The 17,798-nt window shown below is 44.5% G+C and overlaps 1 protein-coding gene across 2 annotated transcripts in view; it reads right to left on the bottom strand.

Annotated features, from left to right (window-relative positions):
* Window positions 1-17,798, bottom strand: part of Stat1 (signal transducer and activator of transcription 1) — a 41,496-nt gene that overhangs the window by 13,947 nt on the left and 9,751 nt on the right. For both annotated transcript variants that reach the window (XM_034497646.1, XM_034497647.2), the window contains exons 6-15: window positions 14,790-14,879; window positions 11,774-11,852; window positions 10,319-10,410; window positions 9,858-10,009; window positions 7,353-7,511; window positions 6,106-6,198; window positions 3,987-4,046; window positions 2,767-2,796; window positions 2,586-2,679; window positions 1,687-1,728 (exon numbers count right to left, since the gene is read on the bottom strand). In XM_034497646.1, the coding sequence (XP_034353537.1) occupies window positions 1,687-1,728; window positions 2,586-2,679; window positions 2,767-2,796; window positions 3,987-4,046; window positions 6,106-6,198; window positions 7,353-7,511; window positions 9,858-10,009; window positions 10,319-10,410; window positions 11,774-11,852; window positions 14,790-14,879 (891 nt within the window). The remainder of the gene's footprint in view (window positions 1-1,686; window positions 1,729-2,585; window positions 2,680-2,766; window positions 2,797-3,986; window positions 4,047-6,105; window positions 6,199-7,352; window positions 7,512-9,857; window positions 10,010-10,318; window positions 10,411-11,773; window positions 11,853-14,789; window positions 14,880-17,798) is intronic.

Here is a 17,798-nt window from a genome sequence, read left to right as displayed (position 1 = left end):
TGCTTTGGTTTGGTAGGAAAGGAGAGTTTCAAATTGACTTCATACACATCTCTTTTGTGTCACTCCATCTTGGCACTACAGAGACAGCTGCTAGACTTCGGAGGTGGCAAGGACCGCTAAGGAGATGGTGTCTGTGCTGCAGATGGTGTCCGCTGCACATACCAGCATAGCTGCAGTGACCTCCACTGGTCATGATATGGAATGACAGCCAACAATTTCAAACCAACCCAGGCCCAGACTACCCTTCTGTCCATCTCTTATTTCCTTCTTTTCTTCCCCCACCCCCTCTCTCTGAGAAAGGGTTTCTCTGTGTTACAGTCCTGGTTGTCCTGGAACTCTGTAGACCAGGTCTGCCTCAAACTCATAGAGATTCTTCTGCTTCTGCCTTCCCACTGCTGGGATTAAAGGCCTGCACTACCATGCCCAACCATTTCTCAATTTTCAATCATCATGAACTTAACTTCTAAGGCCCAGGTTGTAAAACGGGATCTAGGACAAATCAATGCTATCGTGTAGGAGACACAGTGGCAGGGAACCCTCTGCAACACTAGATCTTCAGAATCAGTCACTGTGCTGGCTAACTTCATGTCAACCTGACACAAGCAAAAGTTATTTGACAGAAGGGTACCTCAATTCAGGCACCGCCCCTGTAAGATTCAGCTATCTGGTATTTCCTTAATTAGTGATTAATACGGGAGGCCCAGCCCATTGTGGGTAGTCCCATCCCTGCACGGGGTTATATAAGAAAGCAGGCTGAGCAAGCTATGGGAAGCAAGCCAGTAAGCAGCACCCTCCATGGCCTCTACATCAGCTCCTGTGTAATGAAAATTATGAAATTTTGGTTTCTTTCAAAAAAGCACAGAAATGTTATGAGCATGTTTTCATCTGAATCCCAGGCGTGGGGACATGGAGCTGCTTTGGTCTGTCCTCAGCAGCTGACGGATCTGCCTCATGCTCTAGCAGAAGGACAATTTTGCCAGCTATAGATAGTTTCTGTGATTGTGTGACACTGGAATTCTGGCAAGCTGCAGAGGGTATCTAATTGCTAGGGCCCCAAGGGCACCCCTAATCAGCAGGAAGGAGTCTAACAGTAACACCACTCCCTTTCCAGCCCCTACTTGATTTTAAGATCTCCTTCCTTTTATTTTCTCTCTTATCTAGTGTTAGGGAATTGAAAGGGTGGGGTAAAAAGGTGGAAGAAAAAAAGAACCCACAAAGTAGAAAAAGCCAGGTATCCTCCTGCCTCCACACTCCTCCCTGCTTGAGTTCCTGTTCTGACTTCCTTCAGAGATGGACAATGTGGAAGTGAAGCCAAATAAACCCTTCCTTTCCAGTTTGCTTTTGTTCAGTTTTTCCTCACAGCAATAGAAACCCTATGCCAAGACCTTCAGCCTCTCCAGCTTTACTGTGAATTCTGAGCTAAACCATGCTAACTTCTGGGTCTCCATTTCTTCACCCAGGTGAACAATATGAAAGCCCACCATGCCCCATTCAGTTGACTGTCTTTGTAGGGCCAATGAGACTGTGGGCTAAACTGCCTTTCAACCAGAAAGTACACGGGAGAGTGTTTTTATCATCCCCACAGATACCCCGAGAGCTCTTCCATGTCAGGTCCCAGGATTCCTATACATCCTCTCAGAACAGATCTGTTCTGTTAGGACCTGCTTACCACCCACAGATGCTTACCTCATTAGTTCTGTTCCCAGCATTTTTCTGTTCCTTCAGTTGCTGTAAAAGAAGAAACAAAATGGCAAGTTAATCATAAGAGTTGATATGTTTATTCATAGATCAGTCCCCAGTCAGAACTAGAAAGAAAGGTGCAACAATCTCCTCAGAACAAGAGGGAAAGTGCCTTTTCCCTCTTAGCCTGGTGGTGTGTGGGTACTCTGAGGGAGATGATGTTCCAGAACCGAGGCCTGTTCCTTCTGCATGCAATGGTATGCCAAGCACCTTTGGCAGTGATTTCATGGCCCCGGGCACATAAAACAACTTCTTGGTCTCTGCGGAGTCTTCCAGACCAGGCTCGGCACACCAGGCTGACCTAGTCTCCCAGTTCAGATTTCAATCCTTGAGTTTTAAAGGGCCAATCTGAGCACTCTTAGACTTCCAAGCTGGATGGTGGCTCTTGCCTCACATGTAGCTCCCAAGGTATAAAGCCTGCAGCTCCCAAACCATTAACCTCTCCTTCAGGCTCAGCCCCAACACTGGGTTCATGGAGACTGGAGGAAACTATCACCCTTCTACGCAGTGGAATGAGGCCTCCTTCTCTTGAAATACTGGTAGTCAGGCTGCTGCACACTTGGAAGGCAGGAGAGGTGAAGACTGAACTTGGGAATGGATTCCTTAGAATGCTGCTGGAACCATAGGGGCTACTCACAGAGGAGGCAGCACGTGCTTACATAATTTATGCACATGCGAGTTTATAAGAACTTTACCGAGGTCGGTACAGCCCATGTCAAAACACACAGCAAGGAGACTCAGGATATGAAAGAAGGGACCAGGATTCCACAGTCAGGAAAGTCTAGGGGCCAGTACTTTAAGACTTCCAAAGGACCAGAGAGAGCATCAAGACAGCATCTGCCTACCAGGTGTCGGAACTCAGCTGCCAGACTTCCATTGGTGGATTCTTCCATGTTCATCACTTTTGTGTGCGTACCCAAGATGTTGAACTTCCGAAATCTATACAATGCAAGACATGAATTCTTAAAACGCTTCAAACCACTAGACAAACAAAATAGCAAAGTATGGTGCAGATGCTACACCTACCCTTTTACTGTGTTCTTCTCATTCACATCTCTGTAAAAAAAAAAATGTAAATTTGAAATAAGATTTAGTAGCTACAAAACTGATGCATATAATTACAAGACATATAAATAAAAGAGAAAATAAATATATCAGCTGCAGGTGGTACTATAGTTACTTCCTCGCTCACGGCCCCTTGTGGTTTACTCTTACTGAGTAAGAATATGTTTCCTTCCTTTCCTCCCTTTAAAGCGGGAAGAGAGAGGAAAAGGAGGACATGAGAAGACAAATCGAGGAATAAAGAAACAGATCTATGATGGGGCGCTGGCAGGTGCCTCAATCTCAACACGCAGAAGACAGGGGCAGAAGACAATGAGTTCCAGGCCGGCTTGTGCTGCACAGCAAGACTGGCCTCATAAAGCACATAAAGTATGTATAAGATGGTGAGGATCATCTACGCTTGTGGTCCCTGTCCTTTCGATCACTTATTCTTTCCCACCCACGCCAGGGAGATCAGGTGACACCGAATGTCGTGGGTGGTAAGCCACCTGCCTGGCATTTCTGTCTCGCACAGCCTGCTGCCAGCTCCACACATGGGAACTGTGAGGTGTAAATGGTTAACAGGGGTGAGGAGCTCAGTGAACTATACATCCTGTCTCAGCACTAGTGACCCACAGACAGCCATGCCCTGTTGCGCCAGAAATGAGAGGACATCACAAAGCAACTAAGCTTTATCTCATTCCCTATTGTCGGGAGTGATTTTGAGAAAATTACAAGATAGTGTTTTCCCCATTCTTCTTCCTTCAGTGTTGGCAACTAAACATAAGAGAATGCAACAGGCTCCACTGTGCCTCACACCCAACCCTGTCACACCCCCTCACGCCAGGAACAACCTCCCCCTGGCTACAGATGCACAAGCCTGGATCTTTGTGTGTGTTGCACTAAGGGCCTCTTCTCTGGAGCTGGCCTAAGAGATGGCAAGTGTGACGCCTAACTGCTTTAAGACTGGAAGGCTTTGTTTCGTTTTGGTTTTGTTTTTTATTTACTTTGGTCTAGACAGCAGGTGCTCTAGGCAAAGCTCCCAATCCTCAAAAAGGAGCCAGTAATCAAAGTCTGCCAGGATGGCTTGTGTTGGCCCTGGGTAGCCCATCAGGTGCCTCTCCTTACAGGCCATGGCCTCAGGACCATGAGTGTAGCCCTGGTCATTTTAAATAGCATCTTAGTTAAGATTAAAGAAATCTTACTTGTCAAATGAGACTTTCACTTTCAAGTTATAATTCAGCTCTTGCAATTTCACCAACAGTCTAGAAAGAAAAATAATAGTCATTACCGTAACAAAAGCTATTGACTAAAATTTATTTATTATGCAAATTCCCCCACTGTGAACATTTATATAAACCACTCTCCCCACTTTTAGATTTTGGTTGTTAAAATGAACTGACAAGCTTATAGCTTTTTGGCTTTTCTTCTTATGTATATTTGTAGAGTCAGTTCCCAGCTGGCAATGCTGGGACAAAATTCTAACATTAAACTCTAACAGAATACAGCACTGACTTTACAATCTAATAAGACATTAGTAAAACAGCTGCTTTTTTATATAACCCGTCAACACAGTTTTAATCAAAATTTCCACTTCTGATCGATACTATATGGGCCAAAAAAAGTGAATATCACTCTTTACAAAACTTATATTTAATTTCCTGTGCTATTGGGAGAAAATATAAAGTACCACCAAGAAATTAAATTATAGCTACTACCCACAAATCAGAAAACAGCAGGGTGGCACCAGGGATGTAGAAAGAGAGTGGACTAGGACTCCATGTGTCTCCACTCTGATAGCCAGAGACCTGGGAAGGAGCTTAGGGCCTCCGGTCAGGAGCAGAGGAGGGCACTGGCTTTCCTCTTTCCTGTCCATTATGAATTCTAGACTCCACTGGTGTTTATGTGTCGTAGAGCTGCCTGGCAGAGAAGCAGCTTCCGTGTACCCACAGCAGCACCCCACTGAAGACAAGCCCAGCTCTTCCAGGCTGCTCATCTCCTGAGTGGTAATTAGTGAATGCAGCCACTCCCAAGAACACAGCAAAGCTTCCACAGGGCATCCCTGCCGCTGTAGCAAGGACAAAAGCAGACTGCATTACAAACATAATCCTAGTTTAACAACTGAAATGCTGTATGTCATGTATTTATGTGCATGTGCCTACGTGTGAACCATGCACACCCGTGTACAAAACTATGGGAGGACAGATATGGATTATTTACTGCAGTTGTCCAGACATTTAGATCACAGAACACTCGTATAGCCTGGTGAAAGATATGAATTCACTCACCAGAAAAAACGTCTACGCCACAGTCTACACTCACACACTACCTCAGTGTCTGTCTAGGATTCATAAAGCTCTATTGTGAGCCTGCGCACATCTGAGGAAGGCTGCTTGGAACTGCCTATGAACAGTTCTGAGATTCAAAGAGAAGGCACTCTGGTCAGCTCGAGTGTGGCAAACATGGCTCTGGGAGGCTTTGCCCTTCTCAATTCCCTCTGCCTTGCAAAAAAATCCTTAGATTCCATTCCTAAAGCTAGCCACCAAGGTGTGTTCCCTCATTTGGCCACTTCCCCTTCCTGGGGCTGACTACCAAGGTCCAGCTGCCTAAGAATTGAAGTTCAGCCATCAAAAGCCCCTGTGGCTCTCCTAATTAACACGCCCAGTTAAAATCAAACACCTCATCCTAGCATGGGCGTTCCCCCTTTACCTTTATAAACAGCCATTTTTCTATGGGCCACATGTGCCTCCTCTTTACCCAGAGACAGGCCTTTGTCCCAATCTGGGACAAATACCCCTTCCCCTCTCCATTTCCTCCCTCCTCCCCTCCTCCTCGTTGCCTCCCCCTCTCCCTCTTCCTCTATATCCTGTCTTTGTTCCTTATCCCAGTCCTCTGTCCCTCTGGTGCAAATAAATTTTCTTTGTGCTGAGAACTTGGCCATGGGGTTTTTAATCCAACTTCGAGGTTCCCTACACTAAGACCCTTTTACTATAAAAATGTACTATATTTACAGTGAGAAAAACCAGGCACGTGTGTGTGTGTATATGCAACTATATTAGTTATACTTCTATTTTGAGCATAAACCTTGGCTATTCAAAGTAAGATTTCCTGCTGAAATGACTACTCAAAGCCTGTTTTCTCTAGATCACTCCGTAGAACCATTTTATAAAAGGAAATTAAAGTTGCTAGGTGTATCCCAGTACTTGGAAAGCTGAGGCAGGAGTGTTATAAATTTGAAGCAAGTTGGGGTGAAAATAGTGGGGGACTAAGGGCACAAATTCTGGGACAGACAGCATAGACAGACAGGAGCTGTATCTTCATTACCTCAGCTTCACGGTGAACTGTACCCCGGTCTTCAAAACCAGGGGCCTCTGAGGGTGGGTTGGCATGCACGGCTGTCGTTCCACCACAAAGGAGCTGTCAATGTCCCGAAACACAGATAAATTAGCATCTTCATCACAGTTAACACGGGGAAAATACAGAGACAATAGATGGAAAACTTGAAAGACTGAAAACATTGCAGCATTGAATAATATTTTGAGAGTCGTAACAAACTGGGTAAAAGTAATGTCAGCTGCAAAGTGTGGAGTGGCCTATGGGTCACTGTGGAAAAGGGGCCTGATGGTGTAGCTGAGGAATCCACATGGTTACCAGGTAATAAAGGACCAGACCAAAATCCTGTAGTGGGTCTCAGAGCCCAGGGGGAGTGGCCGAGAAAGACTGATGGGAGGCAGGCTAGGAGAGCCTGGTGAAGGCTGAGGTCACAGTACAGGGAGAGGACAGGCATCTGACGTCAGACTTGCTGGGCCTGGCACATACTGGCTAAGGGGCAGAAAGAGTAAAACCGACTATACTGTTCCTGGGAAGCCAAAAGAAGGAAGAGGCATGGGCATACGTGAGTGATGCACACAGCATCAAGTGCCATTAAAAACTGATAAGCCCATCCATCATGTTGGGAATTGGTTCTAATGCTTTGAATTGATTCAGTTCCCTAATCAGGAATCTACTATCCAGACACTGCTTTGCCCCCAATTGGTTTTTGACTGATGAATAAAATGCCAGTGTTCAATGGCTGGACAAAGGGAGACGGGGTGGAACCCTTAGACTTGCATGGGCCAGGCCACAGGGGGAGGAGAAACAATCATCATGACTTGGGGGAGAGATGGATCAGACTGAGAGCTGCAGAGGGAAGACCATCTGAAACGTAGGAGGAAAGAAAAAACAGCCCCAGAAAGGGCTGCCCAGAAGTATCCTGGGTAGCAGAGACCAATGGGCCTCACGAAAGGTAACAAGGCAGTAAAGTTAACGGTAGATTTAGAAGGTGTTGAGCCAGGAGTACAGCAGTGGTAGGAATAGAACCGCCCAGGCCTTGAGTAGCCAAGGCATTTCAAAAATAAGCTAATGTGTGTGTGTGTTTCTCATTCGTGGATCCAAAGAGTTCCTGGGCGGGTGGTTGGAAGCGCACGACCTGCTGCCTAGCCAAACTCCACGCTACACCATCAAACCCTTCCAAACTGTCCAGATGACCGTCGATGGTCTGTCTCCTGGATAGTCGGCCTGCCTGGCCTTACCTCTGAATGAGCTGCTGGAAGAGAAGGAATGTGCGATCTGATAACGCCTGCTTGTTCTTTGTAATAGGGTCGGGCTCGTAGGTGAATTTCTGTTCCAACTCCTCCAGCTTTTTAAGCTGCTGACGGACCTGCTGCAGGCTCTCTGCAACAATGGTGAACCTGAGAAGGCACAAGACACGGGGTCTCAGTGAGCATCAATCTGGATGAGACACTGAATGAGAGAATCACAGAGCTACGCATGTTACAGAATTATACTTCACATTCCGGGAGAAATGGAGGCCTGGGCAGCACTAAGCTTACTTACTTATAGAAAACAACTGGCCTGCCCTGAAGAATTACAATATGGTCAGAGGCCTCTCTCTGCATAGTTCTGAGAGCTACTATCTTGACTGGATTTTTTGTCTACTTGACACAAGCTATAGTTTTCTGGGAAAAGGAACCTCAACTGAAATAGTGCCTCCATCAGACTGCCTGAGCCATAGTGCCTCCATCAGACTGCCTGAGCCAAACTGTAAGCATTTTCTTAATTAGTGACTTACGTGAGAGGGCCCAGCTCACTGTGGTTGGTGGAAACCCTGAACAGGTTATCCAGGGGTGTATAGGAAAGTATAGAAACTTAAAATTAATAAAAAGCTCTGATTCTGGTTTTAAACTCAAACATTAACTTCCCCCAGGGACACATCCCGGGAAGAGCACATTCCAAAGACTCAGAAATTCCAGGAAGAAAGACCCAAGATAGGAGTTTATGAGCCCTCAACACAGTAAAACCTGGGTAAACAGAAGCTACTTAAGCTGACCTTCTTTGTTAGGTGCAAATTTGGGTGACTTAGCAACCGGGCATGGGAACAGAAACTAAGCTTGGGAACAGCTGTTAAAGTCAGCCCTTGTAGTATTGATTAAGAGGTAAAATTGCCTTTATGAGCCCTGTGAATATGGTATAAATACTGCCCCCAACTCTAATTCAGGATCTTTTGCCTGCATACAAGGAAGCCCTGGTGCATCAGTATCAATAAACCTCATGCGATTGCAGCGAGTCCTGTCCGTGTGTATTTCTGGGGGAGCACGTCCTTTGGTTTTAGATACTTAAATCTAACAAAAGCAGCCTGAGCAAGCCAGGTGGGGAGCAATCCAGTGAGCAACACATCTTTATGGCTTCTGCTTCATTTCCTGCTTTCAGGTTCCTGGTTTGAGTTCCTGCCCTGACTTCCCTTATAGATAGAGTATAATCTCAGAGTTTTAAACTGAAATAAACCCTTTCTTTCCCAAGTTGTTTTTGGTCATGGTGCTTCATCAGAGCAATAAACTCTAACTGAGATAGCTATACAAAGCAAGACAATCAGGGCAGGGCTCCAGGTGGTCTGAGACTTTGAAGAATCTAGGATTTCAAAAGGAAAGGACAGAGAGAGCAGGCAGGGGACTAGCAAAGCAGATACCTTCAGGTGCTTCAGGCATATACACAAGAGGCACCAAGTAGCCACCGAAGGTTTTGTGTGAAGACAGTACAGTCACTGCAAAGCCTCTTAGAAACACTGTGAGAGGGACTGGGATTGGGGCAGCCTAGAAGAAACAGGCTAGCCACCTGGACTACGGTAATTTGTTTCTGTTCTGTCCTCCAGGCTACCACCCGTGACCCTTTTTGAATAAACAAGAAAGCAGAGAAAATGGAGCCCCAGTGGAAGACACAAGCTTGCTTTTGCTCTCCAGTGCCAGTTGAGTGAATGAAGCCAGTTCAAGAAAGGGGTTGATCTGCAATGAGCAGCAGCAGCTCTCGGTGCTGTGTCTCACTTCTGTCTCCTCAGCACTGTCCAGCCAGTCAGCAGGCCACTTCTGTGTCTCCACCACATGAATTGCTTGCTGAAAAGAATTCCTCCTCATTTTCCTAAAGTACCCCCTTCACCCTCAGCAGTGCAAAGCTCTTGAGGAGAACGCCCTCAAATTCAATCTTTTTTGGGTATCCAAATCCCAGAAAAGTGTTTGCCATTGAGCCAACATTCACAGATTAAATTAGTGAATGGATGACTGAATGAATGGATGGACCATAAGAAACTATTAATTCTTTTAAACCTGGATTTTTTTTTTGACATAAGTTTTCTCTGTGTAGCCTTGGCTGTCCTGGAACTCGCTCTGTAGACCCAGAAACCAGGCTGGCCTCGAACTCACAGAGTTTCTGCTTCCCGAGTGGTGGGATTAAAGGCATGTGCCACCACCGCCTGGATAGATATTTTACTTTTAGTAAATGTCAGGTCTCAAGTTGGTCAGTGAGTTCAGTAACTACTATTCATTTGGGTTTTATATGGTCAAAATCAGGCACTGGAGCAGATGTGGCTGAACATGGCGACAGCCAAGTGTATCACTGTACTTTCCAAATGCTCTCGGGCAAGAAGCTGAACATGTCTCCAATGCAGTGCTGACCAGGCCCGTTTGACCACCAGTCTAAAGGCACTCTCGATGAGAGTTTGTGGTCTGCACACGAGCTGCCAATATTCTATTCCAGGAAAACCTTACCAGCTTTGCAGCTGATCCAGGCAGGCGTTGGGCGGTCCCCCAATGCAGGCACTCTGCTGTCTCCGCTTCCACTCCACGAGCTCATCGTTAATCAGAGTGTTCTGAGTGAGCTCGATGGAATTCAGCAACTCTCGGATTTTGTGAATTATCTCCTAAAGGGAGAGGAAGAACAAGGTGGAATAAATTCATGTGTAACTACTGAACTTCGAGAGTTGGGTTTTTTTGGGAGGGGCGGGGGGGGGGAAACAAAGCACATATCTCTTCACATTCTGCTGGAGTTCTAAGCAAAGTGTTGAGACCTAATTTTCCAGGCCCATGAGCTGGCTCTACAGGTAGCGGCAATGCTTGCCAAGCCAAGCTGGATTCCCAGGAGTCACATAACTGTCCTCTGCTCTCCCATGCTAAGTAAACTGTAATTAAAGTCCATTATGTATGCTCCATGACTGGGAAGCAGTCCCTACCTTTCTCTTATTGTCAAGCATTAAAAACATCTTATGGAGCAGCAGCTGTTCCTGTTTTTGGTCGTTCTTCGCCATACTGTTGGCTTCACTTTCTGTGAATGAAGGAACAGGGGATAAGTCCAAATGTGCAAAGAAGATAAATCCAACTTAAACCAAGAATCACACAAACTTGGGTAACACATGATAAAAATGCAAAGTCTGATGTTAACTGTAAACGGGCCAGAATCTAGAATCACTGGGAGACAGACTCCTGGCTTGCCTGGGAGGGATTACCTTGATTACAGTGACTGATATGGCAAAGCCCACCATGATAGGGCATGGGATCCTGGACTATACAAGGGAAAGAGGGAACTTAACCACAGTGCATGCATTTGTGTCTCTCTGCTTCCTGTTCGTGAGCAGCTGCTTCAAGCTGACTGACTACTCCACAGTAATGAGCTGTACCTGGAACTGTAGCTAAAACTCCCTTTAGCTGCTTTTGTCAAGAGTATTTTCTCATGGCAATATGGAAAGAATCTAAGACAAAGTTCACCAATATATATCCTAAAAACAGTTAAGTGCATCTGCACTTAAACCAGGTGCCAGTTCTCAGGAGCACACATAAATTGGCGATAGTACCATCTACTATTTAAGTCACTGTCCGAGCTTTGATTAAATGAACACAAGAAAGTGCAGAGCATCACATGAATGTGTACAGAGCCTGTCTATGGCCTTGAGGGAGAAGACACACCAGGAAGTAGTAGCGGAGGCCCTTATCCTCCTGTATCTCCAAGCTACACTAATAATCTCTCCCTGTTGACCAAGTAATTACTAAGGTCTGGTGTTCTGCAGATGGCCTTCTGGGAGCATTTTAGCTGCAATTACCATTATAAAAAAAAGCAGCAACAATAAAACAGTGCTGCAGCCACACATCAGAGAAACAGTGCACTTCCCCAATGTTCGTGGATGTTAGGACACAGAAACCCCAATTGTGTACCATTCTGTCTTTCCAAACAAATAATTTGTTCTCCTCCCTTGAAGACATGTGCCAATGACTGCAAACAATTTTGATTGTCACTACCGGAGGCTGGAGGATAGTGCTATGAGTCTCTGGCAAGGCACCAGACAGTGCTGGAAAGGAAAATGTCTGGCCCAAAGCATCAGCAGAACTGAGCACTTGAAAGATACTGGTCGCCGGGCGGTGGTGGCGCACTCCTTTAATCCCAGCACTTGGGAGGCAGAGGCAGGCGGATTTCTGAGTTCGAGGCCAGCCTGGTCTACAAAGTAAGTTCCAGGACAGCCAGGAGTACACAGAGAAACCCTGTCTCGAAAAACCAAAAGAAAAGAAAAGAAAAGAAAGATACTAGCCTAAGTCATCAAGAAGCCCAAAGCAGTCAAGTGATCTGAAAATATCTGATGTTTACTAAGATAGACAGAGAAAAAAACACAACCAATGGGTACTGTTGGGAGTCTTACCTCTGTTCTGAGAGGTTTTGCACTTAAAGTCATATTCATCTTGTAAGTCTTCTAGGGTCTTGATTTCATGCTCTATGCACTGCAAATAAAGATAAGTAAGTTTTCTAACACCCTTAAAGATGGACCATTCTTATAGAACTCCAATCTTTTACACAAAATATTTCAATAATAAGAATGTAAAAACATTTTTTTTTCAGAGGGTGGAACAAAACTGTGGCTTCCAGCTAAGAGCATGATGTGAGGAGAGGTTAGCCCGAGTGCATCCCTTACTGACGGAACCATCAAGATGAGAACAGAAACAGAAGCCAGGAAAGGGTTTTAGCATGGGGAATTCATCTGTGGCTGAGTGATATGAAACAGGACAGAGTTAAGCTGAGGAGCCTAGAACCCACTCCTCCCAGCATCCCTGCCTTATGGAACTAGTCATGGGGGGGGGATAATAACGAAATGTATCAGTTTGTCTGTAGGTCTCAGGCCCTTGTGCTAATGAAGATGAAGCTGAGCTCAGGTCTAGGTGAGCTGCCGTAGAGTTTGGGTGAGAGTGACTGTGATCCTGTAACCGTGTCTGATGATCTACATTGATCTAGAAAGTGGACCAGTGAGATAGTATGGATGCCACTGGTATCGGATACTGAGTCTGTCAGCATTCAGGAGGTGAATGGGATATCCAGAGCTGTAAGAAGGACAGGCTAGTCCTACTAGCTTTAAACAAGCTGCCCTGGTCAAGTTCCTTGAGTTCCAGACTATGAATACAACTGTATTCCCAACACCAAATCAGGAATACCCATTTCAAGGAGTCAAAGACCTTTCTCAGAGGCTTGTATGCGTTCATTCTGATGGAACTGAAGTGGAGACTTCGAAGGACACAAGGAGGTGCAGACTGCCCTCCAACTCTAACAAATGCGTGTGTTCTGTGCCTGCCTTGAATCTAGAGCACCGTCACATCCTAAGTACCATGGCAGGAAAACATTCACCTCTTGCCACTGTGTTCAGATCCCATATAAGCAGAGTATTATGAATGAAAAATGTGTTTTCTGTTTATTGGGGTGCTATCAATCCTCCACTAGGAGATACTCTACACATGACATGTCCACAATCTTCCAAAGGGCAGAAATAATATGCTTCATACACTGTCGCTGGTCCTCTACATCATAAGGACCAAAACAGTCAGGAGGACTGGAGAGTTAATCTCGGCCTATCCTATTTAATGGATTTTGAAGACTAGTTGGCCGTTTAGATCTGAACATTTGGAGTTTTATTTTAACTGACTGGGAAGAAGCTGACTGTAGGCAACTCTGAGTGAGCACCTCTTCTGAAAATGAATGTCTGCAGACTTGTTAGATTTAACAAGAAACAAACGGTTATAAAGCTCCCTATGAAACATCTACTCCAAGAAATATTAACTATGTGGGGTTACTCTGAAATGCAGCCCTTGGATGCCACCCGCTTCACTCAGTAGTGAGGACTCCTTTTCAGTGCAATCTCTAACACAGTCATTTACAATCGTTCACCACCAAAACTGTTTTTCATTGTTATTAGTTAAGTACCCCAAAAGAATGTCTCCTTTGTTGTATCTCTATACTTCCCCAGAGTCCTATAAGTTAGCCTAAAGCAGAAGTGAAATTGATTTCCAAGTGATATAGTAATTAATCCTGCTGAGCAAGTCTCATATTTTTAATACTAAAATAGATTTATAGTTATAAAAGATCATTTATCAAAATTAGAAAACGTAAAAAAAAAATTATCAAACTTACATCACTGGGTTCAGTGTCTAAATTTTTTTTTTCTCTGTAAAATTGTGTGTGTGTGTGTGTGTGTGTGTGTATGTGTGTGTGTGTCCGCGTGTGCATGGGCCCATGCATTCATGTGGAGGCCAGAGGAGCGTGTTGGGCATCCCTCTCTGTCAGTCTCTGCCGTTTCATTGAGACAGGTTCCCTCCTTGAGCCTGGAGCTAGGCCGGCAGCCAGCCAGCCTCAGTGACTTCAGTAATACCACAGTGCACCTGAGCTACAGATGTAATTTGCTACACACAACTTATTGAATAGGTTCTGGGCATCTGAACTCAGGTCTTCATACTTATTTGACCCATGAGCTATCTCCCGTCCTTCCTGATCACATCTGAATGTCTTTCAATGATTTCAATGATCTCATTGTGAAGCATACAATAGAAAACAGCAAGCTGATGGAAAACCTCATGCCTTACAAGTAAGAAGGATGAGCAGACGTGCTGGAGACTGGGGAAGTCCTGGCGTGTTCACCAGGATCACTAGGGTCCCCAGACCCAGCTCAGCTCAAATGAGAAATCGTATACTCACTCTTCAAACTAGCCCCGTTTGTTTGGGATCTAGTCACATTTCTACACGTCTGTCCTCTGGATTTCCCTGGCTATTTCCACATCAAGGTCACTTATTTCTACTTCAGTGAAGGATTTCCCTCATGCTGCAGAAGAAAGCCGCTGCATGAATCTGGGATTATGAAGGTGCTGCCCGAAGCCCCTGAGTCCAGGACATGCTCCTGTTACCCAGACCCTACTGAGCCTCTCAGCTGGGGTGACATGAGGGGATCCCCTCAGTCGTTTGCTGCCATCAACCATCTTGAGAATTTATTTTAAGGTTGTTGTAAACATCTTATTCTAATCAGAAATGTACTGAGATACATTTGCACAAAATGGCTTTTGTTCATCTTTCAAGTCTTAGGGTCAAACAGTGCTCTAGAGGGTTTATCACGTTTATCCTGAAGCCCCTGTAACTCCAGGGATGCCCTGTGGGAAATGTGGACACATGGGCTGATAAGTGCAGCATCTAGCTTTGTTGGACAATGAGGGCAAAGTCCACCTTGACTGCATGATCCCACAAAGAAGAAAAAGAAGTTTGGGGGTTAGAGGCCAAAGCAGGGGTTGTAAGACATGCAGCTGACCAGTTTTCTTCTGGTTTAGAACTTTGGGATGATCTTTCTTTTCAACTATTAGTTATTAGGTTTACACTCGAAAACCTGCGTGTATTCTGTCAGCACTTACCATGACTTGGTCCTTCACACTTCTGACTTTACTGTCCAGCTCCTTCTGTTTGTCTAACATCACTGTGTTCTGAATATTCCCCTCCTGGGCCTTTAATGGGAAACACACTGTTAGCAGCCAGCATTTTCTCTGATATATTTACTCACTTGATTACATTCCAGAGTCAATTTTACACCTTGTGGCCTGCCTTCTTCAAAGACATTGCAAATCTTACTACAGACTCCTCATAAGTGTATCAAAAAAAAAAAAAAAAAAAAAAAAAAAAAAAAAAACCAACAAAACACACCTTATTTTTCAAGGCCCTGGAAAATCCTGGCAAACTAATAATAAAGCCGCAGGAGCATGGGCATATTCCTGTTGAGGGCTGTACAAGTTTCCATGAATTCATGTAGTTTAATGGCACCATTATTTAAGGCTTGTCAAATTCTGCACACAGATTATGTACACAGCCCACCCAGTAACTGTGACCTTAAGACCTTGTGATTCAAAGTGTCTTCCCTACATCTGCAGCACCTTCACCTGTCAGCTTGCTGGACATGCAAACTCAGGTCCTCACCAGGTTCCATTTTAGCTTCACTCTAGTGACTCAGAGGCGCAGCCAAATTAAAAGGCACTGCCATCCAGGGCTATGCAACCCTTGCTCAACCACCAAATCTATAGTAGATACAAACCCCAACTCTCCCGGGAATAATCAGACCGATCAGAAGATTCAGGAAACAACAACTTTGTCCACCTTGAGACAAAGAGCAGTTGTATTTGCTACCACAGTTACTCCACTGTGACATCACACCATAGAGCTGCCCCTTTGTCAATCTACGATCTATAAAACATTTGAAATTCAGTCTTTTTTGTTCCGAGACAGTCTCATGCATCCCAGAGAAACCTTGACCTTACCACATACTGAAAATGGCCTCGACCTCCTGAGCCATGTGTCTCCCCATCCTAAGTCTTACGATTATAAGTACAAACCACCTACTAAGCCAAGCTGGAAGTTTATGCTTATATTTAATGTAATCATATAGTTGTCTTCGATACATTTTGTGGGAGGTGTACGATTTCCCTGTGCTTTGTGGCGTTATCTTTATAACACAGATTACTACAGATATCTGAGTGTATTTCTCAGTCCTATTCCTTCTCATCTGTCCACTCATAAGTTAGCCCTCTGAGCCATGCTGGGTTATGGATGGTCTCTAGTGTGCTCAGTGCTAGTCCCATGCACTGCTGTACTCTCCCAGGCATTCCTTCCTATCAGTACACGCTTATTTTTCACATTCAGTTTGTACAGCTTTAGAAAACAGACTACAGTTTTTACCAGAATCATATAAAAATAATTAACTGAGGGAAAGTTCTATTTGGTGTTCTTAATTCTTATGTGTTTTGTTTTGTTTGGATTTTAAATTTTTAAAAACAATCTCATACAGACAAGGCTGACTTGGAACTCCTGACATTCTTAAAGAATTAATTTTTAATTAAAATTTTTTTAAAAAAACTCTTGTGTTTTTAATTGGTTTTTTTCTTGCATAATTGTACCACCAACATGGCACCAAGCCCAGTGGAAACAGCAGTTGTCATTACCATGTGTTTCTGACATACTGTCAGAAATACTGTCTGAAATTCTGTCTGTAGAACATGATGACATGAGTAAGATACTATATTTTAATAAATCAATGAGAAATCCACCAATTCTTATTTATGAGATGTTTTTGTGAAGAATAGGCGCAGGACCTTGTAGCATCTTTGAAGAGAAGCAAAGGCTCTTTCTTCTCTTAGCCAGTACGATAGTGGTTTATACCAGTGAATTTCCCAGTCATAGTCTACCCCTGTCCCCTGTAATAAACCCGACTTGGTGATGATGTGTGGCACTTACTTCTGTTCCATGCCATTTCATTTAGGATTTCCCTGCAGATGTTGTGTACACTTTCATAAGCAAATAAGCCAATCTGGTCTGTAACTGTTTCCTGCTTTGTTTTTAATCAAGCACCACAGAGTTTTCTTTCACTTCAGCAGGAGTTTGGGACATCTAGCTGCTATCAGTATCAGAAGTATGTGCAAAGGACGGGCACCCTCAGACCCATAGGTCACATTCAACACGTGATGAAAGGGGTTTCTTTGGCCACACAGAATGAGCCACTTCCTTGTGTGGCTCCAAACGGAAGCTCCCGCCTATCCAAGGAGACCAGGGGTATGGACAGTCATGTTACAAATGAGATACACTCCCTGACAGCTGCTGTATTGCTATGTGCTGCTTAATGGCGAAGCCTGGGGACTGAGGTGGAGCCCTTCAACTCTCCTGCTTCAATCTAGTCATGTGACTCTGATAGTTCCTTCTGGCCTCCACTCCTCTGCCCTACCCCCATGTCCTGTAAGGAATTGTTTCTTTGGGACCACACAGGTATTCACTTAATGCCTATATCATTAAGACGACTCTGCACTTTTTATAGTGATAGTGATTTTTAGATGAGGTGGGGTTTTTGTTGTTTTTTTATTTTATTTTCCTTTTAACCACCCAGCAACACTGCAACCATAAAAGTATCAAAGGCAGCAAAGCATGTATAGTCTTTAGAAAAACATGTATAATGAAACTTTTTTTCCTAAAAATGTTATTAGAGACAAGCAGATCCTGAGAAGTCATGGCCAGACAAGCTTAAGGAGAACTGCAGGTTTAATGAGAGAGCCTGTCTCAGAAAAATGTGGTGGAGGGTGATGGGGAAACCAGCAAAGATCTCTATGTCCTCATCGAGCCTTAACGCGCAGGCGCATGCACACACGGGCACACATACATGGAATAAAAGAGCGATAACAGGGTTTCTGTGTCAACATATCTATATAATTCTCTATCTAATGCTCTCAACAGACTCAGAATTTTGCAAATTCAACTTGTTCCACCTGTTGGAGCTACACACACAAGTGTTTTACTTGCATCCCACCAACTCACCTGTCCCCCCACACTGCGTTACTTTCCAACACAAACCAAGCTTGTCGTCCTATTTATACAAATGTAGGATGAAG

Source organism: Arvicanthis niloticus, chromosome 3 (assembly GCF_011762505.2).
Source record: "Arvicanthis niloticus isolate mArvNil1 chromosome 3, mArvNil1.pat.X, whole genome shotgun sequence".
Taxonomy (NCBI): domain Eukaryota; kingdom Metazoa; phylum Chordata; class Mammalia; order Rodentia; family Muridae; genus Arvicanthis; species Arvicanthis niloticus.
This window is presented reverse-complemented; position numbering and strand designations above follow the sequence as displayed.